A 23,891-nucleotide genomic window follows, 5' to 3' on the forward strand; every position below is an offset into this window, starting at 1 on the left:
GCTATCAGATAGTAAATGTTCTTTGTGGTAATTTATTATGCAGCCATAGCTAACCAGTGCATAAGCAGAAAAGGAAGATGATTAGAATGAAAGCTAACATTTATAGTCAAGTTCATTTTATCTTACTCCCATACTTCTTTAGGTATACATCTACCTTAGGCTAAATTCCATCTTTCAAAAGAAGATTGTATTACATCTTGGTTTGATAATGCCTTTATAACTAAAAGTATGTTCGGGTAGGAAAAACATCACTTCGTATTAGTTTAAAAAAAATTCTGAGTCTGATGATGTATATGTGATATATTAACTTTAATTTATACCAAAAGGATTTGAAGGATACTGAGAGGCTAGTGAAATGTGAAATTTTTGAAAAGAATCAACTTCCGGAATTAAACTGACGAAAGTCTTAAGTTTACTGTCATGCCAGTTTTCAAGTACCTCATTCTTACTTTGCAATGTATTGAATGTTATAAAGTATTCTAACTAAGTTAGCCACCTTATTAGGAATAAAGTTTCATAATTCTCCAATGGACTTGACATACATAAACATTTTGAATTTATTTTGAGTGCAGGTTAACTGTAGTTTATGATAGTGGTTATGTTAGGTTTACTTTATTAGTAATTATTTGCAAAGGTAACTAATAATGGCATTAATGGCATCAAAAGAATAACCCACTATCTTTTTAACCCCAAGAAAATAACTGTTACAGTTATATCATAAATGTTGTTAAGACTTGAAATATCAGAGTGGGAATCCTCTCCATTTTGAATATTTATTAATTTGCTCTATAAAGATTTGGGTAGCTGTTTTGTTCTAATAACTACACTAAACATTTGATTATTTACAGTAGACAACTTTGAGCTTTCAGCAGTTATCTTCATCAATATTGTAAATCACTGCAAAGGTATTTACCTTTCTCTTTTGTATATGTCTTTAAGGGTGTCAGAGCATCATTATTTGGATTTAAAATCATGTCTTGCTCATCTTTTATCCCTAATGTTTAGTACAGTGTTGACCATATACATGGCTGGCACTTAGGAAAAGTTTATTGAAGAAAAGTCTTCAAAACTAAGGTGTTTTTAAAAAAACAAAAAACCCCAAGCAGTAGTAAGGTATGAGTGTTCTTTCTTTTCATTTGGTTTCTTTCACTATTTTAATAAGCCAGTTAAGGTGGGACTTTTTTTTGTTTTAATGCTAGCTTACATTTGCCTTAAGATAATTTTAAATTGTTTTTCCAACCAGAGTTATTAGTTGTAACAGCTCTTACTGTTCAGACATGCTAGGTTGGTAACGGCCCATAAAACTTGCCTCATTAAGGAGCATATGAATTGTTCATGCATCCATTTTCAAAGGTGGTAGCACTTTAACATGGCTCTATATCTGAAAGTAAGTGTTAGTCGCTCAGTCGTGCCCAACTCTTTGCGACCCCATGGACTGCAGCCCAGCAGGCTCCTCTTGTCCATGAGATTTTCCAGGCAAGGATACTGGAGTGGGTTGTGATTTCCTTCTCCAGAGGATCTTCCCAATCCAGGGATCGAACCCGGGTTTCCAGCACTGCAGGCAGATTCTTTACCAACTGAGCTACAAGGGAAGCCCCTTGTATATCTGAAAATTAAGTTAATTATTAGAACTAGCAAAATGGATTTTATATTACTGTGACCCCCTCACCATCTTACTTGAAGTACCTGTAACCTTTGTGTATTTTAGACTGAGTTTTATTTAATTACTAACAAGGGGGAAAAACTGTATATAATCTTTTTGCATAATGTTTGTCTTGATTTTTTTCTTGACTCTTAAACTTCATGTAGAATATTTGGATAGTTAGAAAACTATAAAGAAGAAATCAGAAATCATTTATCCCTACCCCAGAGGTAATTGCTGTTTTAAAGATTTTGGGTAATTCTGCCTAAGTTTTTCTGTTGTATTCAAATACCAAGTAGGGAAAACCGCTAGACCGTTCAGGTATGACATAAATCAAATCCGTTACAGTTATACAGTGGAAGTGACAAGTAGATTCAAGGGATTAGATCTGATAGAGTGCCTGAAGAACTATGGATGGAGGTTTGTGACATTGTATAGGAAGCAGTGATCAAGACCATCCCCAAGAAAACAAAATGCAAAAAGGCAAAATAGTTGTCTGAGGAGGCCTTACAGATAGCTGAAGAAAGAAAAGCTAAAGGCAAAGGAGAAAAGGAAAGATACACCCGTTTGAATGCAGAGTTCCAAAGAATACCAAGGAGAGATAAGAAAGCCTTCCTTAGCGATCAGTGCAAAAAAATAGAGGAAAACAATAGAATGGGAAAAACTAGAGATCTCTTCAAAAAAATTAGAGAAACCAAAGGAACATTTCACATAAAGGTGGGCACAATAAAGGACAGAAATGGTATGGACCTGACAGAAACGGAAGATATTAAGAGATGGCAAGAATATACAGAAGAACTATACAAAAAAGATCTTTATGACCTAGATAACCACGATGGTGTGATCACTCACCTAGAGCCAGACATCCTGGAATACGAAGTCAGGTGGGCCTTAGGAAGCATCACTACGAACAAAGCTAGTGGAGGTGATGGAATTCCAGTTGAGCTATTTCAAATCCTAAAAGATGATGCTGTGAAAGTGCTGCACTCAATATGCCAGCAAGTTTTGAAAACTCAGGAGTGACCACAGGCCTAGAAAAGGTCAGTTTTCCTTCCAGTCTCAAAGAAAGACAATGCCAAAGAATGTTTAAACTACTACTGTACAATTGCACTCATCTTACATGCTAGCAAAGTGATGCTCAAAATTCTCCCAGCTGGGCTTCAACAGTATGTGAACCGTGAACTTCCAGATGTTCAAGCTAGATTTAGAAAAGGCAGAGGAACCAGAGATCAAAGTGCCAACATCCATTGGATCTAGAAAAAGCAAGAGAATTCTAGAAAAACATCTGCTTCATTGACTACAGTAAAGCCTTTGACTGTGTGGACACCAAACTGTGGAAAAATTCTTAAAGAGATGGGAATACCAGACCACCTTACCTGCCCTCTGAGAAATCTGTATGCAGAATTAGAAGCAACAGTTAAAACTGGACATGAAACAACAGACTGGTTCCAAATTGGGAAAGGAGTATGTCAAGGTTGTATATTGTCATCCTACTTATTTAACTTATATGCAGAGTGAAGTGAAGTGAAAGTCACTCAGCTGTGTCCAAATCTTTGCGACCCCGTGAACTATACAGTCCATGGAATTCTCCAGGCCAGAATACTGGAGTGGGTAGCCTCCAGGGTATCTTCCCTACCCAGGGATTGAACCCAGGTCTCCAGCATAGCAGGCGAATTTTTTACCAGCTGAGCCACAGAGTACCTCATGCGAAATGCCAGGCTGGATGAAGCACAAGCTGGAATCAGTGTTGCCGCCAGAAATATGAATACCATTAGTTGTGCAGATGAGACCACCCTTATGGCAGAATGTGAAGAGGAACTAAAGAACCTCTTGATGAAAGTGCAAGAGGAGAATGAAAACACTGGCTTAAAACTCAACATTGAGAAAACGAAGATCATGGCATCCAGTCCCATCACTGTCTGGCAAATAGATGGGGAAAAAATGGAAACAGTGACAGACTTTATTTTCTTGGCCTCCAAAATCACCCTGGATGGTGACTGCAGCCATGAAGCTAAAAGACGCTTGCTCCTCGGAAGAAAAGTTATAAGAAACCTAGACAGCATATTAAAAAGCAGAGACATTACATTACTGACAAAGGCCCGTCTAGTTAAATCTATGTTTTTTCCCAGTTCAAGTATGGGTGTGAGAGTTGGACCGTAAAGAAAACTGAGCACCAAAGAATTGATGCTTTTGAACTGTGGTGTTGGAAAAGACTTGAGAGTTCCTTGTACTGCAAGGGTATCAAACCAGTCAATCCTAAAGGAGATCAGTCCTGGATATTCATTGGAAGGACAGATGCTGAAGCTGAAGCCACCTGATGTGAAGAACTGACTGATTGGAGAAGATCCTGATGCTGGGGAAGTTTGAAGGCAGGAGGAAAAGGGGACAGCAGAGAATGAGATGGTAGGATGACATCATTGACTTAATGGAGATGAGTTTGAGCAAGCTCTAGGAGTTGGTTATGGACAGGGAAACCTCATATTCTACAGTCCATGGGGTCGCAAAGAGTCGGACAAGACTGAGTGACTGAACTGAACTAACTGAAAATCACCATTAGAATCAATCTCTTCTCCATTTTGATTGTGTCTTTGATCAGATTTTGGTTTCTATTGGTAACAGTAGAGAGTGTGGTGATTGGAATTTAAGTAGTAAAAAATCATAGAATTTGAACCCACACAGTCTGATTTCAGAGACCTTGAATTTAGCCATTATATTATGTAACTATACTACAGTTTGTTTAACCATTCATGTTTCTTTGAACATTTACTTAGTTTCCATGGTCATATAGATTAATTTTTGTTGGTATTTCTGAGTGTGACCTTAGGATAAAATCCTAAAAATATATTCAGCAACTAAAGGATTGTCTAAAAATTTTTATAGTTTGTGGGAACTGTGCAACTACAGCCTACCTATTAACTAAGAAACAGATTTACAGACAATGAACAATCGCTGAACACTTAATACTACTTTTAAGCCAAACCTAACTTTTTTCGTACACCTATGGCTGATTCATATTGATGTTTGACAAGAAACAACAAAGTTCTGTAACGCAATTATCCTTCAATTTAAAAATAGACAAATTTTTTAAAAAATAAAAAGAAAAGATAGTTTAGTATTTCAGTTGATTAATCTAGGTTGAACTTGTTTTTCTTGTTTTTGCTGGACATTGTATCTTGGTACTTTTCTCATATTCCTTCCATATTATTTCATCACTGATAACTGTTCAGATTGCCTAAACAAAATACTATATATGCTATTAATGTTTTAAGACAAAGCTCATAGGCTTGTAAAATTAAAAATTCAAGGTTAGTTTATCCCTTAAACTAATGAAAAATAATTAAAAGAAATCTAGGGAACAGGAGACATTTGTGGTCAAATCTAAAATGCATTGCTACTGGGTACTACATCAAGTATAAATAGTAATTTTATCGGGCTTGTAGAATTATTAGTAATTTATTCCCCGTCTCTCTGCTTTCTAAGTTTGCATGTGCTCAGTGCTCAATTGCTAAGTTGTGTCCTGGTCTTTGTGACCCTGAGGACTATAACCAGCCAGGCTTCTCTGTCCATGAGATTTCACCCGTCAAGAGCACTGGAGTGGGTTGTCACGCCCTTCTCCAGGTAATCTTCTGGATCCAGTGATCAAACCCTTGTCTCTTCTGTCTCCTGCATTGGCAGTTGGCCAACTAGTGCCACCTGGGAAGCCCAAAATGAAAGATTTCTTTATCAAAGAACATTTCTATTTTTTTCCATCATGCTAAAATAAACTAGTAGTATAATTATTTAAAACTTCTCTTAGATATGACCCAGACACACACTCAGACCTGTGATTTGTGATATATAATAATTAAAGTTTGGAGCAGTTGATAGACTGTAATAATCATTTAACCACCTTTCTTCACACTAGATTATTTATTGGGAACAATACATTTTAAAAAGTTTGCAGAACAACGCTGTTTTCTCTGCCTCAGAATTAATTTAGGGAGATAGGACAAAAGGAAGAAAAAGGCAAAATCTGTATTTATTTTCTCTACAACTGTCTTCTAGACTTATGTTCTAATTGAGAGCTACAGCTGAAATTATTAATTTATACTGCATCCTTTTGCCTCTGCACACAAAAATTGCTATATTAGTCTTAGAGAAAGAAAAAGCTAAATGATCTGTGAGCAACCATAAAGTAATTACTATACAAGCCTCTGAGAGTGAAGAGGTCTCCATTGTACGTTAAATATTGGCATAGTTTGCTTTTTAGATAATACAGAGGAGCCAATGTACTAAAAGCATTGGATGTATGTTACTGCTATAGACAACTTTTTAAAAGATGAAGATTGTGCAAATGTATGTACATTTTTTGTGGCTTTCATATATTAAATTTTCTGCTCTTGTGGAAGATTTTCCACCACCTAACTTGAGGTTATAGCCCTATTCCTGTAGTTAATTGCTACTTCTAAAGAGTTATAATCCAATTAAAAAATTCAAAAGTTAGCCAGAATACTTTTTACTTTTCTACTCTTATCCAAATTTTTAAAAATGTTTTGGCTTTTATTAATTTTAATAAAAAATAGTACAAATCTTTTTATAAAATGACAATCTTTTTCTTATGAGTTTGACAAAAAATTAAGTGTTTTATCTTAAGCAAGTTATGTAATCTCTTTAATTAGTTAGTTCTTCTTGGGGAGTAGAGACAAAATAATGCCAAGTACTTTGAAGGGTTGTTGAAAGGATTAAATGAATTAAATCATGGGTTAACAGACATATATCCATTCTTTTTTTAGATTCATTTCCCATATAGGTGATTATAGAATATTGACTAGAGTTCCCTGTGCTATGTAGTACGTCCTTGTTGTTTATCTCTTTTATATATAGTAGTGTATATATGTTAATCCCAAACTCTGAAAAGGAGTTTTTCTAGTAGAAAATAGAATATAGTCTTTGTGGGCAGAGGAAATGACATGTACAGAGAATCAGAATTGTGAAATGTCAGATTGTCCTGGAGAGAAACAGGGTAGTAAGTAATCTTAAACAGAAAGTGATTGTAAAACCATGGAGTAGGAACCATGGTAAAGTGACAAATCTATACTTACATTTGTTAGTGCTTTTGTTCATTCTCAAAATTTCTTGTTCATGTAAAGAAAACACTAAGTTTTAGTGGGGCCTAGTTCATTATTATAGAAATTAAATAGCATATCTATAAATAAGAAAGTTGTGATAATGCCTAGTCTTAGAATGTAGAACATTGTTTGTGGATATGTAAATTGTTAAAATCACCTTGGAAAATAATTTTTATTTTATAAATCAGAGCATACATGAGTCTTATAATTCTAGCATCTCTACCTATGGTATAGGTACCAGAAAAATTCTTTTAAATGTGTATCATGAGGCCTGTAGAAGAATGTTCTTAGCACTGTTGTTTGAAATAGCAAAAAATTAAGTGTTTTATCTTAGGCAAGTTACATAATCTCTTTAAGCTTTAATTTCTTCTTGTGGAGTAGAGACAAAATAATGCCAACTACCTTGAAGGGTTGTTTTGAGGATTAAATGAATTAAATCATGTAAAGTACTTGAGACAATGTCTGATACATAGAAAATGCTTAATATATGTTAGCTGTCAACACTCCAAGTAAAAATGAGTGAGCTATTGCTACATATGTCAACATGAATAAATTTCGTGCAAAAAAGTTGAGCAACAAAAGCAGGTTCCATAATGTCCCAAGTAGCATGGTATCAGTCAAAATCCAGAAACATCTGTAACTAAATATTGTTTAGAAATAGTATTTGTGTGTTAAAACTGTACAGAAGCATAAGAAATTGGACAATAAACAACTACTTCAAGATAATATTTTCCTATCTAAGTGGTATAGATAGGGGATGCTATTGTTGTATTAATGTTTTTATGTTATTTTGTCTATAGGTTGTCTTTATGTTATTATGTCTGTAGCCCTTTATATAAAATATTTCCTAAAAGAAATGTCAGTGGTTTGGTGTATATCCTTCCTTATACTGATAAAATTTTAAAATATCTATTTATCCTTTCAACTTGACAAATAGGATCATGTCATATTAACAATTGTATACCTAGCTTTTTTTCATTTAGCAATTCTTGTGAGTACTGCATACAAATCTTTTTAATGGCTTTTAGAATTTATCATATATAGATCATAAATTTTTAATCAGTCCCATGGTCATACAGCCATAGAATATTTTCTTTTTTCTTATCTTTTTTTGTTAAAAAAGAGTGCTAAGATGATTATTTGTTTATGTATGTATCTGTATAAAAGTTTCTCAAAGAAGAATTGCACTCTCACCAACAGTACAAAATATTGTTTCTCTATACCCTTCCCAGTATCGAGTATTATTATGTATATTTTCCATCCTTTCTAGTCTGTATAAAAGATTGGCATCATAGTTTTAAATCTTTAATTGAAGTCCACCATCTTTTCATGTATTTATTATGTTTCTTTTTCCTATGAAATAAACTGGACTTTATCTTGTATCTCAGTGCTGCTAGGGTGAGAGAGCCCATTTCTATGGATTGCATAAATTGTTTATCTTATGATAGCATTCCTCAGACAATAATGATTCTCTGCCCTCTATTTTCCAGTGTGTATAGGGCTCCCCAATAGAACTTTGATAATTGGATACCTTATAAGGATTCTGAGTAGGAAAACCAACAAATTTGCATGCCTAAACTTTCACGAGGCAATCATTTAGAAACCTGCTAAAATAAGAGAGGCAAAGAAGATAATGAGAGCTTGCATTAAGAGAGCAGCTAAGTGGGTATGGAGAAGAGAAAATGGATTTGAAAAACAATCAGAATTTTAGCTCGTTTTTGAAGATTGATTATTTTATTGACCAAAAGAGATGTTCTGCCTGAATCTGAAGGGTATGAAACAAGGCTTGAACAATGTCTCAGTATTATTTCAGATACAGAGTGGCGGGGGTGGAGGGGGAGGGAATCTACTTAGACTGGTTCATTAGTTAATTGAATTACTTGAATATTTTGATAGAATACAATTGTGTTATATTTTAAAATACTGTGATTTTACATTAAAATAAAGGGAGAAGTATATACTTAGATTTTAAAAGAAACCCACCTTATAAAAAGTGAACAAGCTCTTGAAAATTAGAAAAGTGTTCATAATCATACTCAGAAATAGAATTAGCATTCATTTTATATCCTTTAAATCTTTTATCTTTTCACACTTAAAACAGTATAAATAAAATTTTATATACGGACTTTTTAGCATTAAGTAATTCTCCACAATGTAGATACTATTCATAAGTCTGACTTCAAATGAGCACTCATTATGTTAAGTGGACATACCATAATTTACATAACCATCCCCTTAATTTGGGACATTAAAGTTGTTTCTTCATTTTTACTATTAAAAAATTTTCTGAGAATATTTTATGCCTAAAGCTCTTTCCATTTAATACATTTTTTTTCTTTACTAGATCGAGTAAATGGTCAAAATGTATGCATGTTTTTAAAGCTTTTGATATATTTTATTAAAATTGCTTTTCAGAAATGGTTGGCCCAGATTTTACTCCTATGTATGGAATTAGCAGTGAATGAGAATGACCATTCTCCTATCACCACTTTTTTTTTTAAACTTTGTCAGCTTAACATATATCTAAATTTAAACTTAATGAAAGAGATACAGTTGAGTAATAGAAAAATGCCCTTTTTCTGTTAAAGTTTCTCTACAAATGTTAGTTTCTCACAATTCACAGATAGTATATCCCTTATTGTAGATTGTGGACTGTACATTTTCAAACAGTGATGGTTTATTTGTTTTATCAGACTCCTGAAAGATGTTTTAGTTATTTTATTAACTGAAACACATTTAGGTGTATAGCTGTAAGTTTACTGTGTAGTATGAAATAATTCTAATAGGTTAATTACATGTATTTTGGTAAGCATTTAATAGTTGAACTAAATCATTTATTACCCAACTATCACTCACATTTTTGTTTGATAATGAAATAATGCCTTTTATGTTTCCCTTTAAAAATGTTTTTAATCAAAAAGAAATTATTTACTGTTTAATGTACAGAATATAAGTATAATTAACCTAAGTCATACAGTAAAACACTGGGTCATGAAACCATTTTACATTTGTTCAGATACATATTTTTAAGTAAGTTTTAATTTACAATACAATTGTTAAATGACTTATTAGATTAGAATGCAGTAAAGATGACCTGATCCAAATAGTTGTCACCATAAAAAGCGTAATTACTTTATGACCATTCCTATCCTACGACTAACACCACAGTTTGTGATTATTTATAGTTTTTAATCTCTTTGAGTATCTCAGCTGACCCTGAGATTTTTAATACAAATATTGTACCCAGTTTATAATAAAAAGGAATTGTGATTTAGAAAAGTCAGCTGCTTAAATTTTATACCCTAGATGGATAAGACAGGGTTTCAACCTAGGCCCTTTCTCCAAACCTTTTTGTTGTTCTTGTTTTCTTCTGTTCAAGTTGTTTATGATTTTTGACAGTTACTTGGGTCATTTATTTTGAAAACTCTATGGAACAAATACATTTCCTGAATTTTTTTTTATTATTCTCAACTTTTATCATGCATTTTGAAAGAATGTTTGCTGGATACCATTATCTAGCCAACTCCTTTGGAGTAACTGAGCATTGTCATAACACAGGGGACAACTATTAGGAAAACTATATAAAAATAGCAATTAACTGGGTTTGACACAGTTAGTTTTCAGTAGACAGTAGATCCTCAGAAACATTTTTAAAGTTTAATTGACTACTTCCTGATAAAATAGCAGCTTTTAGTTTTCAGAGCATTTTCATATATATTATCTCCCTAAATCCTTACAATACTCCATGTAATAAAACTGTATAGGAATTGTAATTATTTAATAATTGAAAAACTGAGTTCCAGAGAAATAAAATGTCACAGAACTACTTTGTTTCAGAGCAAGGGCCATTATGTGCATTTATAAATTTATAATATCTTGCCATTTAATGAGTTTTATTGTTTAATTTTAAAATAAGCCAAATTTTAATGTTTTTTATTTTTATAAAATAGATTGTAAAGGTTTCTCCTTTTAAAAATATTAGCCCTTTATGATTACTATAAATATTTTATGAGGCAGTAAAAGTATTACTGTCATTTTACTTGGTTGTCACTGTTTCTTCCCAGATAACTGTATACTAATGGGAAAAATAATGGCAAGTAGTTATCTCGTTTCTTAAAAGAAAAGAAACCTTCTCAGGACTTTATGTTTTCTAATGTGCTAAGTTTCACTTATTCAGTATTTATTTCACAGAAATATTGTTTATGAAATTTCAAAGCATTTCATTCGTGACTGTCATTGATTGACATATCTCCTTCCCTAAGTCTTGTATATGATTTTAATCCTTCTAAGTAATCCATAAATTCAGGCTAATTAATTCATTCCCTTACTGAACAAGATCATAGACTACTATCTTCCTTCTTTGATCCCTCGTATCATACAGTACAGTCCTTGGTACTGTGTACAAAACAGTTTTTACAGAAAATTTTCAAAGTAACAATTTTACTGATTTGCATTTTCTTCCTCATAATTTCTTCACTTTCTGTGTACATATTACTTTTAGTTAACAGCTTTACTATAATCAGATATATCTCTCACATGGCATGGTTAGCCTTCTGATTCATCCTATATTGTTTTCTGTAAGATGGTCCATTTTAATCATAAAGTTGAGTGTTTTTTTTTTAATTCATATTCTTTTATTTTGACATGGCTTCATAATGTACATTTGATTTTGGGGAACTGCTATACAGAGTGATGGTGCTACGTATTGACCAACTTGCTGAATTCTTGCTAATGAAGGTATTTTATTTTGTTGTTGTTTTCATATTCTGGCAACTAATGAGTTGGGGATTGTTCCCATTAGGCAGCTGAAGAAGATACTTCCAGTTCTCTAGTGAAAGATCATCTTTTCCATCAAGATACCGTGGTTACCAGTGAGCCTTACAGAAGCTCAAGACCTTCTCCCTTTGAAGGTCTGAATGCCAGAAGTGTCTACCTGCGAAGCCAAGCAAATCAGGTGAGAAAATAATCTTATCCAGCATCAGGGTCTTTTCCAATAAATCTGACTAGAAACCTGATTAGAAGCTTACCACTTTTGTGGATCTTGTTAAAAGAACTCGTTTTTGGTTTCATCAATATTCTCCGTTAATTTCCTGCTTTCAATTTCATTGATTTCTACACTAATTCTTATTGTTTCTTTTCTTTACCTTGCTTTGATTGAATCTTCTATTTCTCATTTCCCAAGGTGCAGTTCAGTTCAGTCCAGTCTCTCAGTCGTGTCTGACTCTTTGTGACCCCATGGACTATAGCATCCAGGCTTCCCTCTCCATCACCAACTCCTGGAGCTTATTCAAACTAATATCCATCGAGTTGGTGATGCCATCTAACTATTTCATCCTCTATTGTCCCCTTCTCCTCCCGCCTTCAATCTTTCCCAGCACCAGGGTCGTTTCCAATGAGTAAGTTCTTTGCATCAGGTAGCCAAAGTATTGAAGTTTCAGCTTCAGCATCAGTCCTTCCAGTGAATATTCAGGACTGATTTCCTTTAGGATGGACTGGTTGGATTTCCTTATAGTCCAAGGGGCTCTGGAGAGTCTTCTCCACCACCACAGTTCAAAAGCATTAATTCTCTGGTGCTCAGCTTTCTCTATAGTCCAACTGTCAATCCGTACATGACTACTGAAAAAACCATAGCTTTGACTAGATGGACCTTTGTTGGCAAAGTAATGTCTCTGCTTTTTGTTATGCTGTCTAGGTTGGTCATAAGCTTTTCTTCCAGGGAGCAAGCATCTTTTAATTTCATGGCTGCAGTCACCATCTGCAGTGATTCTGGAGCCCAGAAAAATTGTCTGTCACTGTTTCCCCATCTATTTGCCATGAAGTGATGGGACCAGATGCCATGATCTTAGTTTTCTCAATGTTGAGTTTTAAGTTAACGTTTTCACTCACTCACTTTCATCAAGAAACTCTTTACTTTGCTTTCTGCGATAAGGATGGTGTCATCTGCATATCTGAGATTATTGATATTTCTCCTAGCAATCTTGATTCCAGTTTGTGCTTCATCCAGCCGAGCATTTCTCATGATGTACTCTGCATATAAGTTAAATAAGTAGGGTGACAATATACAGCCTTGATGTACTCCTTTCCCAATTTGGAACCAGTTTGGTGTTCCATGTCCAGTTCTAACTGTTGCTTCTTGACCTGCATACAGATTTCTCAGAAGACAGGTCAGGTGGTCTGGTATTCCCATCTCTTGAAGAATTTTCCACAGTTTGTTGTGTTCCACACAGTCAAAGGCTTTAACATAGTGAACAAAGCAGAAGTAGATGTTTTTCTGGAACTCTCTTGCTTTTTTGATGATCCAGCAGATGTTGGCAGTTTGATCTCTGGTTCCTCTGCCTTTTCCGAATCCAGCTTAAATATCTGGAAGTTCATGGTTCATGTACCATTGAAGCCTGGCTTAGAGAATTTTGAGCATTACTTTGCTAGTGTGTGAGATGAATGTGATTGTGTGGTAGTTTGAACAATTAAGGTAGAAACTTTGATTATTAATTTTAGATCTTCTTTGCTAAAAATATATTCAATGCTATAAATTTCCTTCTGTGCACTACTATCATTGTATCCCACAACATTTGATAAGTTGTGTTTCATTTCTTTTTAGTTCAAAATACTTTTGATTTCTCTTGAGATTTCTTCTTTGACCCTTGTGTTTAGAACTGTGTTGTTTAACTGCTACTCATTTGGGGATTTTCCAGGTATCCTCTTGTTGAATTCTAGTTTAATTCCTCTGTGGTCTGAGAACACACACTGTATGATTTCTACTCTTTTAAGTTTTTTAAGGTCTGTTTTATGTCCCAGACTGGTCTGTCTTGGTTAATGTTTCATGTAAGCTTGAGAAAATACGTATTCTGCTCTTGTTAGATGAAGTTTTCTTTAGATGTCATTGTATCCACTTGTTTGAAAGTGTTGTTTAGTTCAACTCTTTGCTTACTGATTTTCTGCTTGCTGAGTCTGTCCATTTCTGGGAGAGGGATATTGAAGTTTCCAGCTATGGTAAGTGGTATATCCATTTCCTCGCAGTTTTACCAGTTGTTGCCTCATGTAACTTGATGTTGTGTTGTTAAGCACGTACACATTAAAGATTGTTATGTCTTCTTGGGGAATTTAACCCCTGTATTATATAATGCACCCCCCCCTTTTTTTTTTAATAATGCCCTTCTTTATCACTGGTAATTTTCCTTGCTTTGAAGCTCCCCCTGTCTGTACTTGTATTTTCTTTTCACAAGTGGTAGCATGGTATATTCGGAGAAGGCAGTGGCAGCCCACTCCAGTACTCTTGCCTGGAAAATCCCATGGACGGAGAAGCCTGGTAGGTGGCAGTCCATGGGGTCGCTAAGAGTCGGACATGACTGAGCGACTTCACTTTCACTTTTCACTTTCATGCATTGGAGAAGGAAATGGCAACCCACTCCAGTGTTCTTGCCTGGAGAATCCCAGGGATGGGGAAGCCTACTGGGCTGCTGTCTATGGGGTCGCATAGAGTTGGACACGACTGAAGCAACTTGGCAGCAGCAGCAGCATGGTATAGTATACTTCATTCATTTACTTTTCCTTTAACAACACTAAACTGCTTTACAGATAGTGGGTGAACTCTATATTAGCAGTAATCCTTATTCCTCCTTCTATCTCTTCGATCATTGCTGTCACCATTTCACTTTATATACGTATACCTGTATATGTATAGGTATGTAAATATATGCTGATTTTTGAGCAAACCTCTCTCTTAGCTCAATTAAGAATAAGAAAATTAAAAGTTTATATTATTTTCGCATGTTTCTCCTAAAATGCTCTTCCATTGTCATATAGATCCAAGTTTCTGACCTATGTTATTTTCCTTCTCTCTAAGGAAACCTCTGTTAACATTTCTTATAAGGCAGGTCTGCCAGCAAGAAATTTCCTCAAATTTTTGTTGCCTAAGTCTTTCTCTCTCACTTTTTAAAAACTGATCTTTTTTTCATTTAAGGTGTTTTTACATAATAGCTTATACCTCTTAATCCCCTTCCCACATGTTTCCCACCCCTTCCCTGTCCCCACTGATAGCCACTCATTTGTTTTCTGTATCTGTGAGTCTGTTTATTTTCTGTTATATGCAATATTGTGTTAAATTTTTTAGATTCCACATATAAGTGATGTCATATAGTATTTGTTTTTCTCTGCCTGACTTATTTTACTTAGTGAAATAACCCTCCAAGTTTATCTATATTGGTGCACATGTCAAATTTTTATTCTTTTTTTCATGACTGAGTAGTATTCCTGTGTGTGTGTGTGTGTGCGCGCGTGCACACACCACATCTTATCCATTTGTCTGTTGATGGACACTTAAGTTGTTTTCATATCTTGGCAATTGTAAATAATGCTGCTATGACCATTCCCTCGTGGCTCAGCTTGTAAAGAATCCGCCTCCAATGAGGGAGACCTGGGTGCAGTCCCTGGGCCGGGAAGATCCCTTGGAGAAGGGAAGGGCTACCCACTCCAGTGTTCTGGCCTCAGAATTCCATGGACTGTGTAGTCCATGAGATTTCAAAGAGTTGGACACAACTGAGCAACTTTAACTTTCACATGAATATTGGGGTGTGTCTATCTTTTTGAGTTAGTGGTTTTGTTTCTTTCAGATATTTACTCAGAAGTGGAATTGTTGGATCATATGGTGGCTCTATTTTTAGTTATTTGAGAAACCTTCATACTCTTTTCCACAGTGGTTGCACCAATACATTGCCACCAGTTTCCTTCACTTTTGAAGGATAATTTTATAGGATACAGAATTCTAGGTTGGAAGATTTTTTCTCTTTACCACTTTAACTATTTCACTTTACTCTTCTTATTTACATGGTTTCTGCAAAGAAGTCCAATGTAATTATTCTTTAAAAGCAAATTATTTTTCCTCTGGCATCTTTCAGAATTTTTTTATCTTTTATTTTTTTTATAGTTTGAAAATTATATGCTTAGATGCTTTTCTTTTCTTTGTCATTTTCCTGCTTGATATTTCCTGAGCTTCTTGGATCTGTGACTTGACATCTGACATTAGTTTGGGTAAATTCTTAGTCATTATTATTTCATATATTTCTTTGTTATTTTCATTTTTTTCTTCTTCTGATCATTCTATCTTGTGTATATGTACAAAATTACACATTTTATAGTTCTTCCACCATTCTTAAATATTCTGTTCTTTTTTTCCCCACTTTTTGTTCTCTTTCCTTTCAATTTGGAAATTGCTATATTCACATACTCAGAGGTTTTTTACTCAGTCATGTCCAGTCTACTAGGCTCATCAAAGGTATTCTTCATTCTCTTAGTGCTTTTGATCTCTAGCTTTGGGGCAGGGCGGGTGGTCGTATTCTTTATTAGGATTTCTGTCTCTCTGTTTGCATTGCTCATTTGTTTTTGCATTCTATCTTGCTTTATATATTAGAGTGCTTAGCATATTGATCATAGTTGTTTTATTTTATTTTATTTTATTTTATTTTAGATTTTTGTCTTTTTATTTATTTTTTATTTTTTATTTTTATTTTATTTTATTTTTTTCATTTTCCATTTATTTTTATTAGTTGGAGGCTAATTACTTTACATCATTACAGTAGTTTTTGTCATACATTGAAATGAATTAGCCATGGATTTACATGTATTCCCCATCCCGGTCCCCCCTCCCACCTCCCTCTCCACCCGATCCCTCTGGGTCTTCCCAGTGCACCAGGCCCGAGCACTTGTCTCATGCACCCAACCTGGGCTGGTGATCTGTTTCACCCTAGATAATATACATGTTTCAAAAGAACAGCATAGTTGTTTTAAATTCCTAGTCTCCTGTTTCCAATATCCCTGTCATATCTGGTTCTGATGCTTGTTGTGACATTTCAGAAAATATATTTGCCTTTTGGTTTGTTTTTTAATACTTTTTTGATTGCTAGACATAATGTGCTGGGTAAAGGAACTGCTGTAAATAAGCCTTTAGTGATACAGTGGTAAAGTGTGTGAGAAAAGAAAGCATTCTATGTTTGTGATTAGGTCTCAGTCTTTAAGTCTAAGGCTTTCCCTCTGGATTGTGCATTTCAATTATATATATATATTTTTCCCCCTTTAGGTGGATCATGTGGTTTGAAATGACGAGGGTTGGGTATATGGCCCCTCCTGACTCTGATGATACCATAGTAGGTCAAGCTGTGGTTCATTGTGTTTCCTGAGGACAAGCCTTGTCTCAGAGAGTGCTCCAGCACACCTCATAATGGTTCTTCCCCCCTCCGTGCTGGGAGCATGCAGGGATTTTTCTGGTATTTACTGTGGGAACTTCGTTGAGCTGTTAGAGGTAGCCTGACAGAAGCTTGGGGACGTCCCTAGGAGTGTTAAACTCCCAGTTGTCTATCCTGAGCCTCCAGCAGTTTGTCAATTACAGTTGAGATTCCCTCCCCCGACCCTGACACTGGTTTCCATGGTGATCTCTACTCTTGAGTCTCTGCAGTCTTAGGGGTGGGGTTTGTCCTGTCTTCCTCTCTCATGGATCTAAGAAGAGTTGTTGATGTTTTTTGTTGTTATTCTGCTTTTTTTTTTTACTTGTAACTGCAGCCGAATGGAAACTTCAAGCTCCTTACACGCTGAAACTGAAACCAGAAGTGAAGTGTGTGCTACTTTTAAATTTCATTTTAAATGTGTTGAGAAAGATTTGAGTTTAAAAAAAACAGGATGACTCAAATAATGCTTTTTATTAAAACCATTTTGAAAAACCTTACTACTAATAGATTATGGAGTTTTGAAATACACATATATAGTTTCATTAAAAACAAAATAAGAAATGTGTTCTTTTGTCACTTAACTAGGAATTGTTTGTATTTTAGATAATGTTCAGTCATCCAGGCCTAGACATTCAGGACAGAAGTATAGAATATGGACAGCGGCAAATGCCCAAGGAATGTGGAGGCCTGAAGTCCCAAAATAAGGTAAGAAATCTTAGTTTTATCCTCTGATTTGGCATGTAACTAATTAACATATAAGTGAAATTTCCAGTCTTTCTAATTCTCCATGTAGTTGAATTGTACTAGAATTATTTTTTAGTGTTATAAATTTACTTATTTTTTATATATACTTCTAAACCTCATTACTTAAATTTCCTCCAGATTTCTGGTTTGAGTCTGGGAGATTGTCACAGTATGTTTATCACCAATAGGAATTGTTGTAACTTTCTGCATCCATCACTCCATCTTTAGTCCACACATGGAATTTTTTTAGCCACAATTCCAAATATCTGGACAATGAAAGTTTGGAAGCCTGGTCTAAATCATAGGCTTACTTACAAACTAGTCACTGTGTCTTGTCACACTAGTCACTTGTATGGATGAAGGGAACGGTCATTTTGATTTATGCCCGGAAGATGTACTTTCCCCCCCAGCCTGAAACAGCCTACCAGAAAGGTGGGAGAGTATGGTGTGCTTTTCAGTCATTTTCAGAGACTTGTATAGCCAAACCATGAATACATATACTTTGTGTTAGTTTTTTAGGGCTGTCATAACAAAATAACACAGACAGAGGGCCTTGAGCAACAAAAATATATTTGCTCACAGTTCTAGAAACTGGAAGTCCAAGATCAAGGTGTGGATACATTTGGGTTCTTTCATGGCCTTTCTCCTTGGCTCGTCAATGGTCACCTTCTGATTGTGTTCCTTTTTTTCTCTTTAACACACATTTCTGGTGTCTCGCTCTCTGTGTGTCCAAATATCCTTTTCTTATAAGGACACCAGTCAAACTGGATTAAGGCCTGCCCCAAGGGCCTTAGTTTAATCACTTTTTTAAAGGCTCTATTTCCAAATGTAGTCACATTCTGAGATACTGGGGGTTGGGGCCTCAACATATGAAATTGGAAGAACACAATTCAGCTCATAGTGTTCTACCCTCTGGTCCCTCTTCTCACATGCAAAATATATTCACTTCATCATAACATTCTGAAAGACTTAAGCCATTCTGGTACCATCTCTAGGTCCAGTGTGTGCATACTAAGTCACTTCAGTCTTGTCCAACCCTATGGACTAGAGCCTACCAGTCTTCTCTGTCCATGGAATTCTCCAGGCAAGAATACTGGAGTGGGTTGCCATGCCCTATTCCAGCGATTCTTCCAACCCAGAGATTGAACCCACATCTTATGTCTTCTGCATTGGCAGGTGGGTTCTTTATCAGTAGCACCACCAAGATCTCATCTAAATACCATCTAAGTCAAGTGTGAGTGAGACTCAGTTTGATTCATCCTGAGGCAAAATTCCCCTGGGCCCTTGAGGGAAGTGGCCCTACTCCCTTGGTGATAGTGTCATTCCTGAGAATTTTCCAGGGCTTCAAGTTCTGGTTCTATTTTGTTTTTAAAGTTACACTTCAGTCTGTCCCTTTCCTCTCATATTTTACTATAAACAGCAAAGAGGAACCAGGCTGTATCCTTAGCACTTTTCTTAGAAATTTCTGCTAAATACCCAAGTCCATCACTCACAAATTCTGCCTTCCATGAAACACTAGAATACAACTCACCTGCATTCTTTGCCAGTTTATAACAAGGGTCATCTATCCACCAGCGTCCAACAGTGTATTCATCGTTTCCATCCAGGATCCTCACCAGAAATGCCTTTAACATTTGTGTTTCTACCAAGCTTCTCTTCACGATTACCTAGGCTTTTTATAACACACACCTCAAAACTCATTCAGCCTCTACCCATTATCCAGTTCCAAAGGCATTGCCACACTTCTATTAGCACAGCATCCCACTCCTTGCTACTGAAATCTGTATGAGTCAGGGTACTCCAGAACCACAATATGTTTATATATAAAGAGAAAGACATTTGCTTTAAGGAATGGCTTATGTGATGTTGTTTAGTCTCTAAGTCATGTCCAACTCCTTTGCAATCCCATGGACCGTAGCCCACCAGGCCCTTCTGTCCAGGGGGTTTCCCGGGCAAGAATACTAGAGTGGGTTGCCGTTTCCTTCTCCAGGGGATCTTCCCAACCCATGGCTCAAACCCACTTCTCCTGCTTGGCAGGTGGGTTCTTTCCCACTGAGCCACCTGGGAAGCCCTCTCTATCTGGGAGGCCCTACTCATATGATGGCATGGGTACATATTCAAAATCTTCAGAGTAGGCTGTCATGCTTGAAACCCGAGCAAGAGCTGTAGTCTGTATCCAAAGGCAGTCTGCTGGCAGAATTCTTTCCTGCTCTTTCTTGGTCAGTCTTTGTATTATTAAAGCCTTGAACTGGTTGGATGAGGGCCACCTATGTCATGGAGGATAATCTGCTATGCTTATATAGTCCACCCATTGAAATGTTAATCCTAGAAACATCTTCACTTAAACTTGCAAACGAATTGACCAAATATCTGGGCACTGTGGCCCAGGCAAGTAGGCAGTAAAATTAATCTTCACTGTTATTATTGCAATTTTCATTTCTTTCATTTTTAGGTCCCTTTGAAATCAATTCGACATGTCAGCTTTCAAGATGAGGATGAGATTGTCAGAATAAACCCTCGCGATATCTTAATACGTCGCTATGCAGACTATAGACATCCCGACATGTGGAAAAATGACCTGGAGAGAGATGATACTGACTCCAGTGTTCAGTTTTCTAAACCAGACAGTAAAAAATCAGACTATCTGTACTCTTGTGGGGATGAAACTAAGTTAAGTTCACTCAAAGACTCTGTGGTATTTAAGACACAGCCTTCCTCATTAAAATTTAAGAAGTCAAAACGAAGAAAAGAAGATGGTGAACGTTCTCGCTGCGTATACTGCCAGGAAAGGTTTAATCATGAAGAAAATGGCAGGGGAAAATGTCAGGATGCTCCAGACCCTATTAAGAGATGCATATATCAAGTTAGTTGCATGCTCTGTGCAGAGAGCATGTTGTATCATTGTATGTCAGACTCAGAGGGAGATTTCTCTGACCCCTGTTCATGTGACACTAGCGATGACAAGTTCTGCTTGCGATGGTTAGCCCTAGTAGCTTTGTCTTTCATTGTACCATGTATGTGCTGCTACGTCCCTTTGAGAATGTGCCATCGTTGTGGTGAGGCGTGTGGGTGCTGTGGTGGGAAACATAAAGCTGCTGGATGAAAGCATCCAGTGCCGAAATGAGCTTAAAATCTTCGTGTCCAGGAATTAGCTAACTTGGATTTGTGGAAGCTTTTGGCAAGCATTATGCAGTCTTGCCTGGTATCCTTGGGGCCACACGTGGAGGAAGCAGAACTCATCGGTTCTTGGCATTTCACAAATGCTCGCCATGCCCTTTTCCCTGGAGTGCATGGCATGTTTTGTTACAGGTTGTCAAGAATATTTGCAAAAGGAAACCATTTCTGGTCATTGGCAATATAAAGTGAACATAAAATATGATCCAACTAAAAGGGATTAAATTTTTTTGGCATTTTTGTATATTTATGCATTAGGTGATGGGACCTTTAAAGGTTTGAATTCATTAAGATATAAACTAAAAGTGCACTAGGGGACAGTTGGATTTCAATCTAAGAAAAGTTAACACTTGGGAATTGTAAGAAGTAAAACAAGTGCAACTAAATCATTTATTAGTTGTTTTTTGAAAGCAGTTTTATGTATAAATAACAAATGTTTATATTTAACTAAATAAAAGGTACGAATTATTACATATAAAGCTTTTCTTCCCCTTCCTAGTTCTGAAGTAGATGTACATATATCTACAGTCACATTCCATATATTTTGAATATTTTACTCATCTAGTTAATAACGTTTTTATTCCATGTGAATGATTTTATATTTTCATTGTCATTTCCCTTTGGCTACAGTTTATATTGAGTTATATCTGTACATTCTGGTAATCTAAAATCCTTATAAAATATTCTAATAGCCTTGAGTGACCAACTTTTTTTTTTTTAAGCACAGATGTAATTGTCTAATGTTATGATGGGAACATAACACTTATTTTTATATAAAAAGAGACTGAGTAAACATTATAGAAAAAGTGAGGTTTTGGGTTGTTTTGTTTTGTTTGTGGTATTCAACCAGCAAGTTGTTTTCTTTCAGAATTTCCTCCTTTCAAAAAAGTATATTGCATTTACAAATGTTTTACAAGGTGAAAAGTGCAACTGGATAGTTAAGAGTCAAACAGTTTCCTCCTGAGATTTCCACTTATCATTCTGCTAATCCAGAATATGTTCAGCTGTGTTAATAATATTTTAGCTTAATCCTCAGTGCTTATTATCACATAACAATAATAACTTTTCTCATTTTTATTTTATTTAAACTGACCAGAAGCAAAATTATGCTAAAGAGTGTTTTAAACTACCCCAGAAAACTATTTAATCCAATATCCTGAATGAAATATCTTGTATGTTTAAATTTATTTTTTCTTGCAGAGCATTGTCCTACTGGATGTTTTATTTGCAAAGTAGTTGCATAAATGTTCCAGCAAGCTGTTTGAAGTACTTTGGGGTCAAATTGTCTTTTTTTTTTGAAGTGTTACATTGAAACTCGGTTAACCAAGTAAGGGGTTCCTAAAGAACATTCCCTTAAAGGGATAAAGTTGAGAAGTGTGCCTTTTTTTTAATGGCTTGAAGTTTCAGAAATGATCAAAATTAAAATCACACTACTGTTTGAAGCTCATTTTCTATGCAGGTTTTAAAATGTCATTTACATAATCATCTTTTTACATATCACACTTAAAAGCTTGTGTTAGCTTTTTTCTTTTGCCCCAGATCAAACTGAACAATGTACATAACACTATCTGTCTGTAAAATACTTTTTTTTAAGAAAGCATTTATATTTATATGACAGCTTGAACTGACAACATTGTGTATATAGATCATCTTGAAGTATTATTTCACATTGAAAAGAAGAAAAATATATTGATAACTATAGATGTTATGAAGAAGAGGTTATTTCTAGTTTTGTACTAAAAATCAATTGGTTGAACTAAGTCCAAAACATGACACTGTAGCAGCAGTTTTAAGTCTTATTTTTACTGTTTATATATTTGGATGCTGCTACACCAGATGATCTTCATCCCTGAAGTTTTCAGCTAAACTTGCTTTCCTAGAATAGACTGTTAACTTTCAAAATTACTTTTTATTGATAAAATGGAAATACTGATTTTCCTTGTGACTGAATTTTCATATTTGTAAGTGCTGAGGTTATAATTCAGGTTTGAGCAGGTGTGAATAACTGAAGAAAATAACTTGCTGGCTACATAGGAAAATGCTGTGGAAATGAACTGTGTATATACTTCTGGGAAGAACAAATTTAATCATTTCTTCTGTTGAGCACTAATCAGTATAGTGCAACTCCTGGTTCTGTACTGTATTTTATATGCAACATATATGCTTTAATATTTTAATGTTTGTGCATTAATATTTTCAGTGTGTTTAACCACTTTGCTGCTAAGATCTTTCCGTCCCATACCCAATTTTTCCTTTACAATTTTTAAACAAGTTTCTTCATTAAAAACTATGGTGATGAAATGGTTTTCATTTTACCTTGAATCTTTATAGTTTAACACACCAAGGTTCCAAAGCAGTCTACAAGGCTAACTCATAATGTTACCTGAATCCCTTATGTGGAAATTTTCTCATCAGTAAATTAGAATTATTATGTGAAAACAAATGAATAGGTTAAATTTCTCATTCTTAAACATGTGTATAGATATGTTTGGGAGCATTTTCTCAGTCTGCATACAGATTTGACACTGCCAATTGGCTTGTCCTCTAAAGTCTTTCTTTTCAGTTTTAATCTGATAGTAGAAGCAAATGGCTAAGCAAAACTGTTTAAGTAATAGTAAATACTAAAAGTGAAAACATGAAGGCTTTGATCTGATGGCTTATTCAGAATTAATAATTCTTAAATGATTTTCCTCTGACTTGACAGGGGAATCACTTGATTTCTGAAGAAATACGAGGTATGTAACTTCAGCACCACCTACTGGATGATTTATAGACCATACGTGAGGTGGCAGTTGGGATCTGACAGGATTCATCATTATTGCCAGTAAAGGGCTATTTAAGGGGCAGCCACTTCCAAATGGAGAAAGTAGGAATAAGAAATATCTCAAAAGAACTGTAAAACAAGTCTTTTCCCTAATGTGTCTTATTGGTCCTGAAAGATTTTAAGCACTTTTTTTCTTACGTATCCTGTTTTAAATATTTACCAATATTTGGAACTGGCAATCA

General features: G+C 35.3%; 1 protein-coding gene across 1 annotated transcript in view; it reads left to right on the top strand.

Annotated features, from left to right (window-relative positions):
- Positions 1-23,186, top strand: part of SPRED1 (sprouty related EVH1 domain containing 1) — a 112,858-nt gene extending 89,672 nt beyond the window's left edge. The window contains exons 5-7 of the mRNA XM_070468982.1: positions 11,552-11,704; positions 17,571-17,672; positions 20,164-23,186. Coding sequence (XP_070325083.1) covers positions 11,552-11,704; positions 17,571-17,672; positions 20,164-20,814 — 906 coding nt within the window. The 3' untranslated portion in view covers positions 20,815-23,186. The remainder of the gene's footprint in view (positions 1-11,551; positions 11,705-17,570; positions 17,673-20,163) is intronic.
- Positions 23,187-23,891: the final 705 nt, after the last annotated feature.

The sequence above is a fragment of the Odocoileus virginianus genome, chromosome 6, assembly GCF_023699985.2.
Source record: "Odocoileus virginianus isolate 20LAN1187 ecotype Illinois chromosome 6, Ovbor_1.2, whole genome shotgun sequence".
In the NCBI taxonomy this organism is placed as follows: domain Eukaryota; kingdom Metazoa; phylum Chordata; class Mammalia; order Artiodactyla; family Cervidae; genus Odocoileus; species Odocoileus virginianus.